General features: G+C 54.4%; 7 protein-coding genes across 7 annotated transcripts; 4 read left to right on the top strand and 3 right to left on the bottom strand.

Annotated features, from left to right (window-relative positions):
- Nucleotides 1–4,462: 4,462 nt before the first annotated feature.
- On the top strand, nt 4,463–6,689 carry BDZ83DRAFT_295313 (Aft1 HRA domain-containing protein). The gene is made up of 3 exons (XM_060502215.1): nt 4,463–4,718; nt 4,829–6,047; nt 6,104–6,689. The coding sequence occupies exons 1-3, from the start codon at nt 4,634–4,636 to the stop codon at nt 6,420–6,422; spliced, it is 1,623 nt and encodes a 540-aa protein (XP_060371108.1). The 5' UTR covers nt 4,463–4,633; the 3' UTR covers nt 6,423–6,689.
- An 843-nt stretch (nt 6,690–7,532) lies between these two features.
- Nucleotides 7,533–9,202, top strand: BDZ83DRAFT_565362 (Mis12-Mtw1 protein family-domain-containing protein; the record flags this gene model as incomplete). The annotated part of the gene is made up of 4 exons (XM_060503745.1): nt 7,533–7,623; nt 7,678–8,487; nt 8,541–8,709; nt 8,764–9,202. The coding sequence occupies 4 exons, from the start codon at nt 7,533–7,535 to the stop codon at nt 9,200–9,202; spliced, it is 1,509 nt and encodes a 502-aa protein (XP_060371107.1).
- Nucleotides 9,203–9,268: 66 nt separating this feature from the next.
- On the bottom strand, nt 9,269–9,636 carry BDZ83DRAFT_295309 (uncharacterized protein). Its single transcript, XM_060502214.1, has one exon. It carries the CDS (start codon nt 9,532–9,534, stop codon nt 9,334–9,336), a length of 201 nt encoding a protein of 66 aa, XP_060371106.1. The 5' UTR covers nt 9,535–9,636; the 3' UTR covers nt 9,269–9,333.
- A 261-nt stretch (nt 9,637–9,897) lies between these two features.
- On the top strand, nt 9,898–11,553 carry BDZ83DRAFT_599746 (Flavinator of succinate dehydrogenase-domain-containing protein). Its single transcript, XM_060507002.1, has 2 exons — nt 9,898–10,539; nt 10,668–11,553. The coding sequence occupies exons 1-2, from the start codon at nt 10,299–10,301 to the stop codon at nt 11,225–11,227; spliced, it is 801 nt and encodes a 266-aa protein (XP_060371105.1). The 5' UTR covers nt 9,898–10,298; the 3' UTR covers nt 11,228–11,553.
- On the bottom strand, nt 11,554–13,225 carry BDZ83DRAFT_599745 (endoplasmic reticulum vesicle protein 25). Its single transcript, XM_060507001.1, has 4 exons — nt 12,791–13,225; nt 12,489–12,615; nt 12,039–12,342; nt 11,554–11,965 (listed from the first exon to the last, which is right to left on the bottom strand). The coding sequence occupies exons 1-4, from the start codon at nt 13,001–13,003 to the stop codon at nt 11,947–11,949; spliced, it is 663 nt and encodes a 220-aa protein (XP_060371104.1). The 5' UTR covers nt 13,004–13,225; the 3' UTR covers nt 11,554–11,946.
- Nucleotides 13,226–13,397: 172 nt separating this feature from the next.
- On the top strand, nt 13,398–14,789 carry BDZ83DRAFT_599740 (U1 zinc finger-domain-containing protein). Its single transcript, XM_060507000.1, has 6 exons — nt 13,398–13,552; nt 13,611–13,616; nt 13,688–13,789; nt 13,891–14,031; nt 14,128–14,193; nt 14,262–14,789. Exons 1-6 carry the CDS (start codon nt 13,543–13,545, stop codon nt 14,522–14,524), a joined length of 588 nt encoding a protein of 195 aa, XP_060371103.1. The 5' UTR covers nt 13,398–13,542; the 3' UTR covers nt 14,525–14,789.
- A 392-nt stretch (nt 14,790–15,181) lies between these two features.
- On the bottom strand, nt 15,182–18,280 carry BDZ83DRAFT_746903 (uncharacterized protein; the record flags this gene model as incomplete). The annotated part of the gene is made up of 1 exon (XM_060513339.1): nt 15,182–18,280. The coding sequence occupies one exon, from the start codon at nt 18,278–18,280 to the stop codon at nt 15,182–15,184; it is 3,099 nt and encodes a 1,032-aa protein (XP_060371102.1).
- Between the last annotated feature and the right edge of the window lie 1,155 nt (nt 18,281–19,435).

The raw sequence follows: 19,435 nt of genomic DNA, 5'->3' as shown, positions 1-19,435 counted from the left end.
TTGCTCCATCTATTCGGAAAATGGGTAGGTGCTTGTGTTTGCGCGGGATGTGAAGCCAAGAGGATATGGCACGCAGTGCAACAAACTGTATCCTGACGTTGATAATCAGTTTCGGAAAGCTACTTTGTCAGTCTGGTTAAGAGGCGCACAACCCGCCAACTGAGTCTGTCTCGAAGGTTTCCATTGTAGATAAGCGCGCTGGCGCGTCGACGATTCCAAGCCCTCAGATCATCGGACGAGATCCTCCGCCAGGGACCCGGAGGGCGAGTTGAGGCTTACACAAGGCACTTGTGGCGCTGACCCGGTGGAATGGGGCAGCGGACGCCGCCGGACGGAGAACATTGGGCCTAGACGGCACGATAGGCCTAAGCTGCCCCTGCTACGGCCAAGCGTGTTGTCTCTCGTCCGAGGCACGACGTGGTTTGTGGTTCTGGACCCGAATTCCCCCATGCGACGTTGTGGTCGTTCGCACTTCGCTAGACGAAAATCGAGCATGGAGCAGTCAGATCGATATCGAGATTGATGCCGAGCCTCGATTTAGACTGGGCGCCTATCCAAACGTGCCGTCTCATCCATACTCTAGACAGGTTTCTGCCGTCATCGCTCCGTCAATGTATTCTGGGGAAAGCTTTAGATCTGGTCATTGCAGCATGAGCTCCGTCGAGATATCACGGACCGAGCTAGGTACCATAATGCATCCAAGGCTAAAAGAGGTCGAGTGGATAAGCCCCGTGTACAGTGTGACGCGACGCGCTCGCGAAAGTGCAAAGTTTGAGCACAGTGCAATATGAAAATGGTGCAAAAAGAGGAGCAAAAGCATGCACGCTGCAAGGATGTTCTCCGGGTCTAGTGCGTCATACGACGGTAGCCGACGGGACAAGTCAATCTGTTCCGGAATACGTACCGTCTGCTGACCTGAGACTCCCCGTTCGCTGGTCGGGTACTTTCATTCTCTCGCCTGGGCGTCCATCGCAGGAACGCAACAACATCCCCCACCCAAGCAGACCACGCGTGAAGAAGACGGGAGCAAGCGGTCTTCGCGGAGCAATCTAGTGGGTCGCCGGAAATCAGAGCAAAAATTTGGAAATTCCGTCATTGTCGCAAATTACGGACCCTTCTTGTCAGAATCGCAGCCTCCACCGTCGACGAGGACAGTTCTTGACACAAACCCCTCGTATGAATGACTCTGGACAAATCAAGAGACCGTTTCAATTTGGTGTTGTTCACTGTCAGGACCTCGTGCAGCCATGGGAAGGTACCACACCATTAGGGATCGCATCGCCGACCGTGCCGGGGCGTCTACTGCGTATGGGTGGGCAAGCAGCGTTGAGCTCGTTTCCTTGGCTTTGTTGGCTCAGATTTTCTATTCGTCAGCATCTTACTAGACATAGTTACGTCATGACCAGGGACGCCACCAATGCGATACAAAACTGAAAAGTATCGAGACAGTGCGAACCCAGTTGCAGAGCGGAACTTGGCCAAAGCCGTGACTATCGAGCGCATTTGGTGCCGTTTTCGAGAACTTTGCCAATCTTCCGTCTCAAGCTAAAAACAGGTCGACCCCATGAATAAGACCCTGACGTAATGTTTGGAAGCAGACAGACTCGCTTGTCGAAACGGAGAGGTATCAGCTAATTTGTTAGCAAGAGGAGCATGAATCCTTGCCGTTGGCGGATGATGGAAACTGGGAGGATGAGGAAACGGGGTGAGTATGTCCCAATGGTCTTCCCGTGTCTGGCTACCTGAAGCTTGGAGGGTTTTGCTACGGAGCAAAGTAGATATGCCCCGTCTGGCGCGATTGTTGTGACGCAATTTGTTGTACGGATACTCTGCAGTTGAGCGTGAGAGAGCGGGGACTGGCTGCCGGGGCCTCCCTGACCAAGCTGCAGCTCTTTGGGACACCCTATTGGATATTGAAGACAGTAATTTGCCACTTCGGGCTTCCCAGTCGCGTCCAAAACCGACCGTCGAAGTTGCCAGTCCTGCGGCTCCTGCCTCATTCTCACCGGCAGCTTTGGGCCAGAACCTTCAGGTAGCTGCAGCTTAGAAATCCATGGCTGACGGCCCCTGTGTAAGGCCACGCAAGTGCAACGATTTGGGGTGATGGGTTGATACAATCGTAGACGAGTATTGGTGAGAACAGTCCGTACAGTGGCTGTACGGTTCAGGTAGGGTAGACCGGCGGGATCGTGATGGGGGACGAAAACTCTTGCCCGAAAAGGAAATGAGTATGCCGATCGCTTCACCGTCACGATTTTCCCGTAGCCAGATTCCTCCAGGAAACCAGCAGCCGGACGCTTTGAAAATCTAGCAGGGAACAGGTGGCAGGTGGTTCGATGGCGTTGACTGTTCTAGACTCTCGCGAAAGGTGAGATGCAGGGCAGGGCAATGCGAAAGGCCGGGTCGAGGCCGTTGTTGACCTGCTTTCTCGCTGTTCGATGGATGGAGAAGGATGGCTGTATCCGAAGAAAAGAGAGTGGCTTGGTGGGCGATTATGAAAGAACGGGAGGTGGATGTTCTGTCAACTTGTGTATCCAGCACGTCAGTTGCGTAGGCTCCACCTTGAGCAAAAGTAACAAAGTTGAGGCAAGGCCCAAGGCCCAAGGCCCAAGGCCCAAAGCCCAAAGCCCAAAGCCCAAAGGAAGAAAAGAACAAAAAAGGGACGGGATGCCATGGCCCTCGAATGCGACAGGAAGGAAAAGTGATGCAATCAATGCAGGGGTCGGAAGACTTGGGAGAGGGGACCACCAGATGGAGACGTGCAGCCACAGTAGAAAACGTTGGCTGCAGATACTGGCTGGGTGGTGCCAGATGCGTTACGACACCGAGGGGGGAATACTTGGGCCACCCCCCGGACTTACATTTCCAACTAACCGGCGATTCTCACTGTGTGGAAGCTGGAGTCTGATTGGTCAGCTCGCTTACAGTGTGTGCAATTGCGCCGCTCTTGTCGGCAACGACCGCCTGATTTTCCACACATGCCGTACAGTGCGGATAGCCTATCAGACTTACGGAGGACGGGACGGTGATAGCACCGTGGAAGAGACACATTTACATGCCGAGCGCGGGAGGGAAGATTCAGCATCCTCTAGCCGTACGGCAGTGGCTCTGAAGATCTCGCCAGCAAGCCAAGACATGGTGTTCGTGTTGGCTGTGCTCCGAGGCATTGCAACAGCCGTCTCGACATCTTCCTTCAGCTGATAAATCAAGATAAGGCGAAGACAAGTGAGAGAGAATGGCCACTCGAAGGTAAAGATGTGTCCGTAGATGGAGAATGCGACCGAGATGGTGCGCGGCTTCGGCAGAATCGTCTGCCGTCATTCGCTTGAGGCGATAAGATGGGATGGAGTCTGATGTAGAGGTACCCATCTCGAGTCGCTCTACACTCCCGTCACAGTACACTAGGATCTGTGGTCGAATCCCTAGCATCTGCAGGTAGTTGGGCAACAAAGCCATTCAGACGCTCGCGAAAGTTGCAAAATGCGAGAAAGGGGTATCCGATCGAGGATGAAATATTGACCAGGCCCTCATGTCGGTTGCAATCGAGGCAGCATTCGTTCCTACCATTCCTACCTCGCGCCATTGTCGAACGCGCGCTACGTACCTGTTCTTCCGTAGAGGTACCTGGAGAACATATATGTTCTCCGTGCTTTGCTAAACTGATATGCCAGACAGGTGTGGTGGGACCATTCCCCATTGGTAAGCCGTTCTTGGACGTCGGGGCATTCGGCGCACAGTGCGAGAAACAATTCCCCACAAAAGCCCCAGCGTTTCTCGCAGAACGGGGAAGGAGGAAGAGGAAGAGAGAGGAAAAAAAGGTCAGGAGCAACGGATATCGAAAGGAGAGGGAAGGAAGCGCGCAGGAGCAAAAGAGACGGGAAGCCTGTCGAGAGACTGAACGGGGACGGGGGGGTCGTTGTTGGAAGGGGTGGGCACTGGGCGTGGATGGGGACATGGACATGGACGTGGGCGTTTTGGTGTCAGAGTGTGCGCCGCCGCCCACCCATTTTCTTTTCTTTCGTGCGCCCTCGCCCTTTTTTTTTTTTTTTTTTAAAATCGACCACCGCGCAACGTCATACTTGACCTGTGACGTCTGCCGTTTTTCTCCCCCGACATCTTACTCTCACAACGATACTCGTTCTGCACCCCCATCTTAGCACGTCCCCGGGTACGCATCCAGACAGAGGCCACAACTACGCAATACCTCTTTTTTTTTCTTCCTGCTGGCGGCCGTAGAGAGAGACAACTTTTTTCCTCACCACCGTCGTCGATCGTCGAAAGCCATTCCATTCTCGTGCCGCTTCCATTTCAGAGGAGCGCTGCAATAGCGTAGCTGCTGCCTCTGACGGCTAACCTCTTGCTGCCCTCGCCATCTCTGCTTTGCCCGTCCCTCCTATACTGCGCAGCGGATTGGTTTCCCCCCGATCTCTCATCGCTTCCAATCCAGATCTATCCTTCTAAGCTTATTCTTCCCCGTGTCCAACTCCTCCTCTGACCTCATCTGGCTTTTTCAACACAACCATACCTACATCATCATCCCTACCCTGCTACCGTCACCTTTTGCCTTTGGCGTCCACCCCACAAACGTCAACAACGCTTCTTTCCCCAAATATAATACATCATCGTCGTCATCATGGGGACCTCACCAAACGACGCCTCGACCGGGGGTGATACGAAGTCACCCAAACAGTCCAACAATGCCACTCCCCCACGTCAAAGTAAGTCGGACACCCTCTTCATCGCGTCACTCGTTGTTTCTTCACCGAAAGACATCGTCGTCGTTGCTGCCATTGTCCTCGTCGTCGTTCACTCGCTCACCACCGTACAGACACCATTCCGGAAGTGAAGCAACCCGACCCGAGTCTGAAGCCCGATGCTGACGGCGCGAAACCTCTTGGTCCTCCCCCTCGACCTGGACAGACGACTGGAAATACTCCCGATTACTTCGGCGCCGGAGCCGCCTCTCTCAGTCTGGAGCCCAATCCTTTCGAGCAGTCTTTCGGCGGAGGCGCGCCAGAGACACCAGGTGGTACGAAATTGCCATCCGTTGCTGCTCTGACCTCGCCATCTTCGTTGCTCCCTGGTAGCGGCGCAACTCCATTCAACTGGGGAGGAGGTTCTCTACGAACCGGTCCTTTGAGCCCGGCCATGTTGTCAGGTCCTACCAGCGACTACTTCAGCGATACGCATCATCTTCGTGGCGGATTCCCAACCCCGAACGAGTCTTCATTGAGAACTGGCTTGACTCCTGGTGGCAGTGGTTCCATGTTCCCTGCCCCAAGCCCCAATTCACAGCAACTTTTTGCTCAGTTGGCTAGTGGCGGTGCTACTCCTAGCACCATCGATTTCCATCGCACTGCGTTAAGTGCCGCTGCAAAGCGTGACACGCAGGCCCAGAACCAAAACCAGAACCAAAATCAAACTCAACCCCAGAATCAGACACAGAACCACAACCAGCAGCAGACAGCGGTGACGTCGCAGCCGCAGGAGATGCCAAACGGTGCATCCGCTGTCAAGACCGAAGCAAAGCAGTTTGACCCGCACGATAACGACGCAGCGAACGGTCTCTTTATGCTTGCTCAAGGCGCACAGGGTAGAAACGGTGCTCCAAACGGCGGATTCGCGGCAACACAAGCGCAAGCCCAGGCTCACCCACCTCCCCCTCCTGCTCAAGGCGTAAACACGTCACCTCAAATGAGTGCTAACGGTGCTGGATCTGTCGGTGCCGGCTCGTCAGTCCGTGGCGTTAGCGAAGGCGGAAGTGCGATGTCGGATGAAAGTGAGCAAGCCCGTCCCGCAGCCAGGGGCAAGGGCAAGCGCAACTCGACTGGCGGCGCATCAACAAATGGCCGTAGAAAGGCTGAAGAGCCACCGGCCAAAGCACCGCCCGCTAAGAAGTCAAAGCCGAACAACAATATTCCCCCTCCTGACATGATGGGAGATGATAGTCAGTCGGATGACGACGATATGAAACATGAGAATGGTGAAGGCGGAAAGTCAAAGATGACTGACGAGGAGAAGCGCAAGAACTTCTTGGAACGTAACAGGTAAACTCCAACCTATGGTATTCGCTCCCTGCGAGACCTCGCTAATCCCTATACAGAGTTGCCGCACTTAAGTGTCGCCAGCGCAAGAAGCAGTGGCTGGCTAACCTCCAGTCAAAGGTGGAACTGTTCAGCAGTGAGAACGATGCCCTCACAGCTCAGATCACGCAGTTGCGCGAGGAGGTCGTGAACCTCAAGACACTACTTTTGGCTCACAAAGACTGTCCTGTCACGCAACAGCAAGGCCTTCACGGTGCGTTCATGCAACAGGCCATGGAGCCATTCAACCCTCAGATGAACCCGTATGGTATGGCCGCTCCTATTCCCAACCAGCAAGTCTTGGCGGCGGGTCAGGGTGTGCAACGCCGCTTTTCATAGGATGATGAGGCCCTGTACAACAATCATTTCGAATATGAGGAGTTGGAGGATTCGAGTCATCAATAACAACCCGTCGAGGTTGCTGCTCTCGAATAGCCTGTGGCGACATCGGGATTACGACTTTCATGCTGTTCCATTCTACGGCCCAGTCATCTTACGGCTCAATTGTATCATCATTATATACGACATTCTTGCGCCAATATCTTCACTTCGTTTCTACGATGGGGTTGCAAGCAACCAGGGATAAGCTGTCCAGTAACAGAGGCAGTTCACCTTGGGTAGGTGGAGGCGGGGAGTTTGGCAGGCGTCATTGGCTTGCTGCAATTGTATCAGTCCGTCATTGGAAGGGCTAGATACTGGGCATATACATCAAAAGGAGTTCAAGGGTCGGCAAGTCATTTGAAAGGGTGTAGGCGTCGAGGGGTGGTCGATGGGAATACGCCATCTTCTGCCGGCTGATTGATTTGAACGGATTTATAGTAGCAATGGTAACAAGAGCTGCATGAACGGCAACGCCTCGTGGTCATTTAATTTATGAGACTTCGCGCCATTATGAGTTTAAGAAGTACTGCAAGATCTTGGAGAAAGTGCATCAATTTTTTCTTCTTTCTGACATGTGTATACATTAACATGCCAACAATCTTAAACGGCATAATGAACCGCGAGCCGATTTGTAACTGGATACTAGGAGGCAACGGGTCAACCCGTCGACAGCGGTGAGTGGAACTGTGGAAGTGATGTAAGTGAGGCAGTCATGTTCCAGGATTGTGAGTGGTCGAGAGTGGGTTCCCAAAACGGACTAGCGGGACTGCTCGGGTAAATCATCCCTCACTCTTGTAAACAACATCGTAGCGAAAGAGCACCCCAACTTCGTGCCTCGCGCCGCCGACTACCACACCCGCAGAAACGCGAAAATCACGACAGCACCCCGCCGACCGCCCTTCTGACAAGACTGGAAGTTAGCAAAACCGCACCGAATTTTCGGTCGCCTTGGATTTTTCACGCGCCAGTTGACGCGCTTTTCGATTGCCTCGAGGCGCGACTTCCCGATTCCTACTCCGAGCGCCACCTTTTGTCTCTCGATCGCATGCTTCATTTAACGCGCCATCCATGACGACCGTCATTCGCACCCGTCACCCGTTGCAAGTCATTAGCATGAGCAACGAGCAGCCAGAGAGAAGGAAAAGCAAGCGTCTTGCGGGTGAGTTGGAGGAGCGCGGGCATGGGGCGAGGATGATGCTAAAACGACGCGCAGCTTCATCGGTTTACGACGAGCAGGATGGCGACTTCCACTTCACGCGCGGGTCCAAATCGAAGCGAGTTAAGAACGCAGAACCGGAGCCAGAACCCGAACCTGAACTTGAACCTGAACCTGCGCCACTACCCCCGAAAAAGTCTGGAAGAGGAAGGCCAGCAAAAGGACGCTCTTCGGCGGCAGCGAAGGCGCCCGAGCCCGAGCCATCAGTAGTAGTGCCAAAGGCAGCGACATCATCAAAGCCGCGAACGCGACGGACAGCGAGCACGCAGCCGGTGGAGGACGATGAGCTGCAATTGTTTGCGCCTAAGCGCACGACGAGCCGAAGCACGCGCAGTTCGACTGGGAAAACAGAAAAGGCAAAGCCCGCCAGGAAACCAGAACCAGTACCGGAGGAGGGGGAGGAAGAAGAAGAGCACGATGGAGTTAACAGCGCTACACCGAGAGAGCCGGAGCCGAATAGGCGGCGGACGCCACTCGCCATTGAAGAACCAGTTGAGTCTGCAAAAATCACGCTTCCCGTCAGCGACACGCCTGTTATCAATCGCAACAAGGAAATGAGGAAGAAGGGCGGGGGCAATCGTAGGAGCAGTACGGGTATGCGCGGCCGGAGAGCAAGTTCGCTGATTGAGAGTGGACATAACGCGATACCCCACCGAGAGGTTGAAACTGCAGAATTTTACAAGCACATTGAGTCGGAGGGTCTCATGGAACCAAGACGGATGAAGCAGCTATTGACGTGGTGTGGCGAACGAGCATTACTGCAAAAACCGCCCCATGGCCAGACAGATTCCAATACTGTTTTGGGTGGTGAGTAAAGTACGAATCCTTGGAAACCCGTACCCAAGCTAACTCTTTTTCAGCCCGCTATATTCAGGAACAGCTCTTGAAGGACTTCTCTACAAAGTCAGAATTTTCAGACTGGTTCAGTCGAGAAGAAGAGGGGCCAAAGAAGCCCGTGGTGTACCTTCCAAACCCGCGTAATCTTGAACATCAAGAAAAAATCGAGCAACTGGAACAAAAAGTCAAAAGGTACATTTTCCATATCCCCGAGTTCATGAGGAGGCAGGGACTAACAAGCCTCAGGTTAAAATTAGAAAAGAAGAAATGGCTGGCGCTAAACAAACCGCGTCCGGATATCCCGCCACTCTTCTCAGAAACAGACAGAGCACAAACAGCAACAGTAGTCGACGCATCGATCCTCGAACCGAACGAGGCAGAAATGCTGAACTGGCTCACCCACCCGGCATCCTCGTTTGAAAATGTCCGCGCCAAGACGCTCGCCCGCCTGCAAAACACGCAGTCAACGCTGGAGTTTAAGGTGGACCAGCTTGCGGACGGCATACACAAGCTCTCCCAACGCGTCGACACGGCGGGCCGAGAGGCGGATAAGGTCCTCTCTCTCAGCGCCGCGCGGCTCAAGGAGCGGGAGGCGAGGGAGAAGGCCAACGCGGGCACCAAGGAGATGCCCGTTATGGAGGTGCTCCGCAGCCTGGGGAGGATTTTACCAGAGGACGGGGAATGAAGGGAACGATTGCTATTACACACACAACGCCGCCGTTTCTCTCCTTCTTTTTTCTTAATGACGACCGACCTTGGAGAAGGGGGGTATAATGACTGATATGAAATTGTGGTGGTTTGGGTGGGTGGCGAGGTTCATTCCTCTCTTTTTTGAATTGGCTTCCCTGAAGGGGGTTGTTTATCGAGATGGGGGTCCATCTCTGGAGGGACTGGCGGACACAACGGTCTCGTTCCTTCTCTTTCGATGCTTGTCTTGGCATGGAATTGGCGCTGGAGGCGGGCTTTTTGGGGATGGAATTTGAGAGGTACAGACTGCATCTCGAACGGAGTTTTCATTTAGCCAAATACCCACATGTTCTTTCGCTACCCACGACTCTGTAGTATGGTCCCGTGATGATGCCGTTCTTCAATTCGTGTGGATCGGTTCTTATAGGGCCAAATAGGATCAATACTGGTGTTTGATGATAGAGTCGCAATGTAGGGGATGTTTCTCTCTTTCACTCGGCTTACAAGGTAGCTCAAAATCAGTGATGTTGTCTAATGCGACGAGACCCAGCTTTTGGGCATCGCTGTACCATACACTACCATGACTGCCTACGAACTCTAGATCTTTTCCCCACAAACTCGGCAGATACATTCGGTTTGCCAGTCAGAAACTTGACCCGTTTCGATCTGGATAAAGAACTACGCAAGGATACTGTTATCAATGCCTCTACTATCTGCAGCGCCCATGTACTGTGCACGATCCAAGCCGCTTCCGCGTGTCCGTCAAGATCGAACCGTCATACAGTGTTGGTAACCATTTTCTACTGTAAATTTTCGTACGGTCCGAGCTTCCATTGCAGCATCGAAACCAAGGGTCCTGTACAGTTTTCGAGGCGAATTACGGACGAGAAGTGAGTTTGCTTCATTCGTCGTCCCCCCTCTACCTCGGTAACGTCCAAACCGACCTCGCACCTATCACAGCGTCCAATTTGTCAGACAAATCACCCAGTATACACATTTCACCACCGAACAACCTTGACATTTGCACAAACGGAACGTCGGAATCGACTATCCCCTTCCATCACCACTCTGAACCGAGTAGCAAGAAAAAAAAAATGTCGACAGTAGCCCGCGCCCTCCGCCCGGCTCGCCGCCTCCGCGTCACGGCGCCGGCACCGACCACAACGGCGGCGCCCATGATCCTCCGCAGATGCTTCGCCGACAAGCCTCCCATTTACACCGAGTCCGCCGTCAACAGCGAGCTGGGCGTCGGCGAGTTCGAGGGCATCAAGTTCCGCGTCGAGCCGCTGCGGCGTCAGGGCGAGGACGAGCGAACCATGCGCGCCCGTCTCCTTTGTGAGTTCTTTCTATTCCCCTTTTCTGTGTTGTCCTCTCAACTCCCTAGCAGAAGCAAAAGGAGGGCAGAGCAGAGAATGATCCAGACACCAAAGCCCAAGAAACTAATCATTGCCCTGCGAAAACAGACCAGTCCCGCAAGCGCGGAACCCTCGAATCAGACCTCCTCATGTCGACTTTCGCCAACGAACACCTGCCGCACATGACAAAGTCCCAAATGGCGCAGTACGACCTCTTCCTCGACGAGAACGACTGGGACATTTACTACTGGGCCACCCAGGAAGAAGCCCCCTCCGCCTCGGCCTCGACTACAAAGACCTCGTCGTCCTCGTCAAACGACACCCTCGCCTCTTCCACCGTCAACGCAGCAGAGTCCTACCGCCCCGTCGGCTCCGGCGCCGCCTCGACAATCGACTCCGGCAAGACTTCTAAGCCAAAGGAGGACGTCCGTACGCAGGACGTCCCCGGCGAGTGGGCCAACACCGTCGGCTCCTTCAAGGCGCAGTACCGCCCCGTCCCTGTGCGGTGGCAGGGTAGCGAGATTTTGGAGATGCTGAGGGCCCACGTGCGGAGCCGGCGCGCGGACGGCACTGTTGGTGTGCACCGGGATGTGCAGGAGCGTAAGGAGGGTGGGCTTGGGTTTATGCCGCCTCTGTTTGACGTCGACAGCGCTGGCAAGAAGAATTAGAAAGGGGTTTTATGGCCGTGTGATGCGCCGACGAGCTCTAGGGAGAGAGGTTTGAGACATTGTACCAATATCTATCAGGAAATATCATCTTGGGCGGGGAGGGTAAAATTATGGGAGCATGGTACGTTATAGACGGCTTCATTGGAAGCCCTCATTGCATGGTTAGGGGCGGAGAAGTAGCGCACATTTGAGAGGTGCAAAGGCTCGCTGTAAGACTTCGTTGGAAACACCTAGCACGTCGAGCGAAATTGTACACATCTGTAATTTGACAGCGACCGGAGGCTACTGTTAGAGTCCCCAGAATAGACATGTTACTGGAACGGTGCATAAGTCATTGGAGTGAAGACTGATTTCGCCGTGCCGACATTGGCAACGCGGAAGGTCGAGGGGTCGGCCGACATTGCAGGCACACGCCTCCAGCTTAGAAAAATCCTATTTGCCAGCCTTATCTCAGTGACAGTGAACATGTCATAAGCAGATTCTGCTGTAATGTAATTTGCGTTATATCATTCATGACTTTTATGGTGACCGTCGTATGTATGCATACACTAATACACACTCGAAACCCCCGAGGTGATTTTTGATGCTTCCAATGGCATCACAGAGACTCTCATCATCACCGCTGTGCGGCGGTGCAACATCTCTTATCTTCCGTAACTCCTTTACGCTGTTGGCAAGCCATTGGCTTACTGCCTTTTTCACTACACTGATGTATGCGTTTAAATCAGGTGCTTGGATCTGTCGTGATATCGCATGGTTAGCATACCCAGAGCTTCCTTAGTAGCATAGCAAAATAGAGCAAGCAACAAACCTGAAGTATGCCCGCAGGTACATAATCTGCCAACCCCACAGACCGACGAGGATGAGCGTTGTGCCGATGCCGAACCACTTGACGCGGGTGTTTGTGCTCTCGTTGGTGTCGCGCAGCTTGTGCTCGCGGGCGCGCAGGTAGTCCATCTCGGTGTTGATCTCGCTGACGAGCTCGTCGATGCGCCTGAGCTCCGCCTCGACGGGCTTGAGCTTCTCCGTCGCCTGGATGGCGTTCCAGTCCTTTGCGTCGGCGCCAATGTCGATGTCGAGTTCAATGTGGCGGCTCGTTGCGCCGCTGCGGCCGGCTATTGGTTTAAGTCACTCTTGTCAGCTTTCGTGGTTCTTTTGCTCTTCTCAAGGGGTGCAGTCAAGGACAATTGGGCAAGTAGAGGGTTTCAAGCCATTGACATTGCAATGTGCGTGAGTATAGGGGTGGGTGGATGAGACGTACAGCCAGTGAGGATGTTCTCGAAACAAACGTCGAAAGCGGCGTCTGCGTGGGAGGTGAAGACAACACGCTTCTCGCCGCCTGCAATGTCCTTTGGCTTTCCGTAGTCGTTGCCAACAGCGTCCTTGATCTAGAGAGTCACTCATCGTTAGCCAAGCTGCGATTGCAAACAATTTCCTCTTTCACCCAATCCTCTCCCTTGTTGCTATTCTGCCCCGATCTCCGAAAAGCCTCCATCTCTTCTCAGATCAAGTCCCAACATCGGGGAGGATGGCGTAGGGGGCATAGAAGTTCAGGCCACATACGTGCATGTTGACGGTCATGCCGTCACCCTTTGAACCATCCACAATAGCCGTGACGACGACCAAGGTGTCCCTAGCGACGAAATTGCGGATGCATCGCTCCTTCTTGCCCTCGTGGGTGCTCGTAGCATGCAGGTCGAATCTGAGCGCCTGAGCGCAGCAGGCGAGGAGCACAAGACCGCACACGTAGCGCAGCAATGATGTCGTCGGTGCCATGGCTAATACGCAGAAAAGGTCCGTCTCAAGTTCGAAGAGAACTCCAACAAGTATTCGATCGATTCGGGTGTCGCGACCGTCGTGGTTGAGGAGGAGAAGGGGCGGGCGGGGAGAACAGCCTGGGCGTGGGTTGTTGGGAATTGCGTCGTAAAGGAGCTCCCTGGGCTAACGAGGACACAACTGCGATAGGAGAGCTATGGGCCTCAAGGAACCACCTTTGGGGATTTTTGGAAATCTGTCGCGTTCGAAAAGGCCTGGACCCACATTGAGGACCCCTGTCGAACGGGTAGAGGTCAAGCGCTCTGGCCAATTGGAGTCGGTGGGCGGGGCAGCCTTGTGCCTTGGTACTCACGTGAGAGCGACAGCCTCGCAGCTTTTTGGGTGTGGCGTTTGGCGCGTCGGCCGCTTTCCAACATCGCGATGCGACAAAAGCGGCATTGCAGCTTCAGGAACCTGGTTTTGTCTCCTAACCTGCTGCGTAATCGGAACCTCGCGAATTTAGCACAGCTTCTGCTCGCCAACGAGATACCGCCGTCAAGATGCCCAAATGTGAGTCCCGAATCCCTCCAAGTACCTCTGCAAACACCAAGCTAACATGAGATCCCAGTCTTCTGTACGTCTCAATCAAACCCCGATCGCCCGCGAAGCTATTCAACCGAACTGACCTGGACTCTCCGATTCTAGGCGATTACTGCGATGTGTACCTCACGCACGACTCCATGAGCGTGCGCAAGGCGCACAACAGCGGTCGAAACCACCTGCGCAACGTCGTCGATTACTACCAACGTACGGCTCCCCCTCAATTCCCTCCTCATTCCCCTCCTCATTCCGTTACTTGCGCATCCATCGTGGCACATCAGAAGCTAACATGCGCCCTTTCTCTCCAGAAATCGGTCACGAAAAGGCTCAGTCCGTCATCGACTCCATCACCTCCTCCTACGCCGCCGAAGGTCAAGCACACAATAATCCAATGCTGCCACAAAACCAGCCCGGATCGGCTTTCCCGCCGCCGTTCCCCTTCCCAGGAGGTTCGTACTCACCTCCCTCACCCTCTCTCTCAGCGCCGTCTCATCACTGCGACGGGGCACATTTGCATCAAAGCACTGACCTGAACCCCTCTCTAGGTGTCCCTCCTCCCTTCCCCGGCATGCCCGCCGGCGCACCTCCCTTTCCTCAAGGCATGATCCCACGTAAGTCCCGCCAAAAACCTCTGTTCGATAGCCTTTCCAAACAAGACTAACACCGAAAATCACAACAGCCCCAGGACAAGCAGGACGCGGAATGCCACCCATGCCCCCCTTCCCCCCGGGCCCCAACGGCTCACCAATGCCCCCAGGAGGCCTACCGTTCCCCCCGCCCGGCGGTCTCCCAGCCGGCCTCCCCTTCCCGCCCCCGGGCGCGCCGGGCGGTCTGCCCCCCAACTTCCAGTTCCCCGGTATGCCGGGCGGCGGCGCGTTCCCGCCTGGACCTCCTGGTGCCTTCCCGCCCGGCGGCGGACCTCCGGGTCAGGACAGGCGGTAGAATGCTTTGGGACCATCTCGGTCACAGCATACTGCATTATCTGGGGCGCATGTCTTCTTGGTACAAGTGGGATTGGTGTTTAGGCGTCATATTCAGGGCAAAAGGGTGTATCAAAAACTTTGGTTTTCATGACATGGACATGGTATATCACATTCAATCAAAACACATAGAAGCAAAAGCTCATCCTGCACAACCCAGACAATGGGCCAAAATTCGTTCCGAAACCTTTTAGTTAAAGTAGTATCTTGACGAGCAATTTTTTTTCTATATGATACAATAATAAGACGTCCCTTCGTTATCTGTAGCAGACAGCGCGCGCGTTCAATCGTTCATCAAAAACCGGATCCCCCCCAGTCCCAGAAATCATTGTCATCAATATCGTCGTCAAAGTCTCAAAGGTTAAAAGCTTTGCCATCCGTCCCCCCGTCATCAGCTCCGAAATCCGCGAAGAAAACAGTTCTTTGTGTCGTTAGAAAGTTTCTGTAGTCGTAAAGATGAAGAAAAAGGGCGTTCGTTCGTAGCAGTCGTAATGGTCCCGTTTCATTTCCTCCAGCACCCTCCTTTTGTGCTTCATACCCAGATATATTACGCGTTGAAAGGTGCTCCAGATGGGATGTCATCTGAAATACTCAGGAAATTTTGTACGTTGCAATCGCATCAAAAATGTGCGACCGGCAAGTTGTTTTGTTCGGTTGGAGGGCCGCGGTACGAGTTCCGTCGAAGGACGTCGCCCATGCCGTCTCTTACTTCGCGCGGCCCGCTGATCTTCTGTCTCAGCTCCTGGGTCCTCTTCTCTCGCTTACGCTCATTCAGCTGTCGTGGAAGGTTCTGCAGCCCTTCCAAAGTGCCCGAAATCGAGAAACGACGTCTTCGTTTTGGTGGGCCGTCTGCGTCGCGATCGTCGTTCTGCCTCATGGAAGGCCCTGAGGTAGGTGGGGATTGGTCGCGGAGAGAGTCGAGGCTGCCGCGGCGTCTCATAACCCGAAGATTCCCGCTATCTGTCCGGCGAATGGTTCGGCGGTCAGGCTCGTTTTGAGATCCAGAGTAGACGTCATCCTCGCCACGAGCAGGAAGAATAGCAAACGTTTTCTTCACCCGCTCGCTAATCCGTCTTCGCGGGCTCGGGCGACTGTCAATAGGAGGGTATCGGTAGACCTGGCTGATAGGCTCGTCTTCCATTTCCCTCTCCCACACGTCGTCTTCCTGATCTGAGTAGGCAGGACGCCAGTGCGGGTGCAATCGGTCGTCCTCGGGCGGCGGGGCCATGCATTCCGGGCACGAGCATGGCTCTTCAACAGCAGAATGGTCGTCACCACGGGTCCCAGAGCTTGATCCTCTTCTCGTCAGAGAAAAGGTTCTAGTAAGGAGCCCAGGTCGGCCACTCTTGGGCGGATACGTCTCCGAGTTTCGTCGTCGGACCAATGCCCTTTTGATAACAGATCTACTACGCTGAGGTTGTTCCTCCTCCATTGCCTCGAAATAATTCCCCATATTGCGTTGTCTCTCATGATTGGGAGTTAATCCCGAAGGCGTCGCGGGTATGAACTGAATCGCAGGAGGATTAATCGGAGGGACAGGGGGGGCCGCGCGAGGATTGCGGAGCGGTGAATCAACGTCGTCCATGGAATGCTGAGGCTGTGAGGGTGTGATTGGACACTCGTCGTCTGGCCCTGTCGTAATAATCGTCGGCCTCTGAAGCGTTTGAGGCAACTCTCTCTCGGTCTGCGAATCCTCAGAGTCCTCCGACGGCTTGTTGGAGTGGTTGACGACAAGCACGGATGAGTTCTGATGAGGATATAAGCTCACAGCCTTGGCCTCAGACACTTCGGGCGCAGTACCGCTTGTTTCCACTGAAGCTGCAGAAAAAGGCGTATTTTGCGTAGACAGCCGTTTACCAAAGAAGGGGTCACCGTGACGGTCTACATTGAGTTTATGGTCTCGGTGATGGTGGCCGTTATCAGTCTCAGAGGATGCCGCCCTTTGGAGGGTCAAGGCGGGTATCCTCGTTTCATGTCCAGGCTGTTGATTCAACAAAGCGTTCTGGGATTTCAAACTTTCCGCGGTGAGTGAGCCAGCGCGGGAAGTGTTACGGCTGGTCGGAGCGGATAAAGAAGAAGAACGCTTCGGGATGACGGGCGGATAGTCAATCGTGCGTTGGTCAGATCCATCTGACTCGGACATTGAGCGAAGTTTTCGCCCTGGACGTTCGAATACAGGTGTAGGCAAATCGTGACTTTTCGGACCATTTGTACGGGTCGTCGAACCGACGCTGGTACTTCTTTTGGATCGTCTACTGCTGGTTGACCTGAGAGACGGCTCCCGACTAGATCTGGATGATCGGCGATCGGGAACAACAATGACCGGGATGCCACCGCTCTTCCAGACTTCTCTGCGTGCTTTGCTACTCGAAATCGAGTTAAAGGTGATGTTCGAGGCATAGCTGTCATGACGGCTTTCGCTAGGACGAGTGAGCGCCCTAGGTCGCCTCGGGCTTCCTTCCAACTGAGTAGCCGAGTTTGTAGCAGAGCTGAGGGGGGACAGATCAGAGCCTGAGTCCCTCAATCCAAATTGCTTCCGGACGTGTCTGAGCGTCTGTCTCCTTTGGGGGATTGAAGGAGCTTCGACTAAGATTGCCTCGACAATAGTGGAGGCAACCGACTTGGTTGACTTTGCCGATTTCGCAGACATTCCCGATAGTCTGCGAGAGTCCGTGTCGGCTGTCTTCCCTGGGGTTGAGGTGTTGGGCCAAGCGATTTCGCTAGGGGCATAGAAAGCTGCCCTGTCTCGTTGTGACATCGCGCGCACCGCCTTGGCAGCGTTTGTCGGTGTGACAACACGGTCTTCGATGATTTCGACCCTCCGTCTTCCAGTCCGAGGCGGGGTTTCGGGCTTGGTACGCCTCTTTCTTACCGTGACATTTCTGCCCAGGTTGTCGTCCCACTCTTGTTCAACTTCGTTATTCGAGGCCCATTCTCCGTCAAAGCTACCAAAGTCTGCCTTGGCCTTGGGGGTTGGAAGGTCCTTGGTAGGTGATTCTAGACCCAAGCCTAAACCGACTGGAGGCGGCGTTCTCGCCTGAGGCTCGGAAACGCGACGTACCGTGTTCTGGGAAGTTCGTGCTGAGAGAATGTTTGGCCGAACAGTCGACTGCAAGTCCTCTTCAGAGGAAAAGGGCTCTTCTCTGGCAGTTCGGAAAGACTCAGTTCGCGACTCAACGGTAGTAGCTTTCGATACTGTGCGGTCGATAGGTATCGGTCGAACAACCTTGGGGCGAGTTGCAGGTTGGGGAGGCGTCACATCTGGCGTGGGTGGACTTTTCTGGTTCGGAGGAGTGGCTGGGGCGCGCGCTGGGGTTGTTGGTGTCTGCGATTCCGGCGCATGAGGTTCGGCGGGCGCTGGGCTTGGATGCTGGATGGAGTGAGTGCTCGATGAGGTTCGTGAGTGGGAAGGCGGTGTCGGAGGCAAATCCGGGCCACTGCCTATCCGCTTAGGTTGGTGTCTCAGTGTCTGGGGGCTTTGCTGTTGCGGTCCTCGCATTTGCGACGCTACAGCATCCACATCGAGGTCATATTTCCTAGGCGTCGATCGCACTTCATAGGAATGCGCAGAGTCGCTTGCATGTCTTCTAGGGTGCGGTAGTACTTTATGCTTTTTGAACATTCGTTGCGCCTGCAAGCCGTCTGCAGGCAAGGTCGAGACCTGTTTCTTGGACCGAACCGACATGGCGGTGGAGTTGAGGCTCGTAGCAGCAGCCATTTCAAAGGACGATGGTTGGAAGGCGTCCCAAAGGCATGCGACGCGCTTCTAATGCACGCACGTTGACCCTTCGCAGGTTAGCGAGGATGGGAGAGGGCCAGAGTTGTTTGCATGCTGAGCAGAGTGAGGTTGATGAGCGTGTTCGTGGTTGAGATGAGGAAGTGAGTGGCCGATGGCACGACGTTGGACAATTCGGTATACCGAGTGAAGGAGGGTGAAGATTGAAAATCCGGTGGTGGTAGAGACGAGGAAATTTTAAGGGTAGGCGTGAGACATTGAATCGAAAAGACCTGGTTGGTGAATCGCGTCGGAGTCCAGTGGCGTCCAGTGATCGATGGCAGTTATGAGAGAGACAGCAGAGGCGATGAGACGGAGCACAATCCTCAAGATGGCTCAACCCAGCGATATGAGACGGAATCTCTGTGGTTGAGGTAAAGAGTATGTGGTCGCAGTGGTCACGATGTACGGGCCGTGTCTTGTGCTGTAGAGAGAAGTAGGAGGAGGGGGGATGAGGCGAGGACGAATACTCGGGCGTGGGATGCGGTCCGATCGGGTGCAAGTCGCACAGACCGACGTAGGGAGAGGAGTACCTAGGAGGCCTAGACAGAGAGAGGACGGGACGATATGTGAGATTGACGCAGCGCTTCAGCCGGGCTTGGTGGAAGCGTGAAAAGGAGGACAAAAGGGCGGTCCCAGGCTTCCTGCAACCTGCGGACGGACGCTGGCGCTATTTTGGTGCAGGACACGGCTTCAGGAGGTTGAGACGACGGAGACAAGTCGACGGTTGAAAAAAGACAGACGGGAAGGATGATTGGCAGGGCGGGAAAGGGTCTGACGCAAAGGAAGAGAATGCGCCGTCTGGGGTGGGAGAAGAGAGACAAGGGCAGATCAGAGCAGCGCAGAACAGAGATGGAGCGGCAAGTATCCGGACGTGAGTAGATTGGTCGTGGCCGAGGGTTGCAGAGACGGGCGAGGAGGAAAGCTGGCGATAGGTGCGAGAAAGAAGAATGGCGGGGCGTTGCGCGCCGGTAAATGGGTACATGATACTTACATCATTGAGGTGCTAGGAACCCTACCTAAGGTAAGTATTTAGGTACCCAAGGTGAGGTAAGGTAAGGAAGGGAGGTCGAGGTGAAGTGAGGTCAATGTATCACT

This window comes from Colletotrichum acutatum (genome assembly GCF_030867785.1).
Source record: "Colletotrichum acutatum strain CBS 112980 chromosome Unknown BDZ83scaffold_4, whole genome shotgun sequence".
Classification (NCBI taxonomy): Eukaryota; Fungi; Ascomycota; class Sordariomycetes; order Glomerellales; family Glomerellaceae; genus Colletotrichum; species Colletotrichum acutatum.
This window is presented reverse-complemented; position numbering and strand designations above follow the sequence as displayed.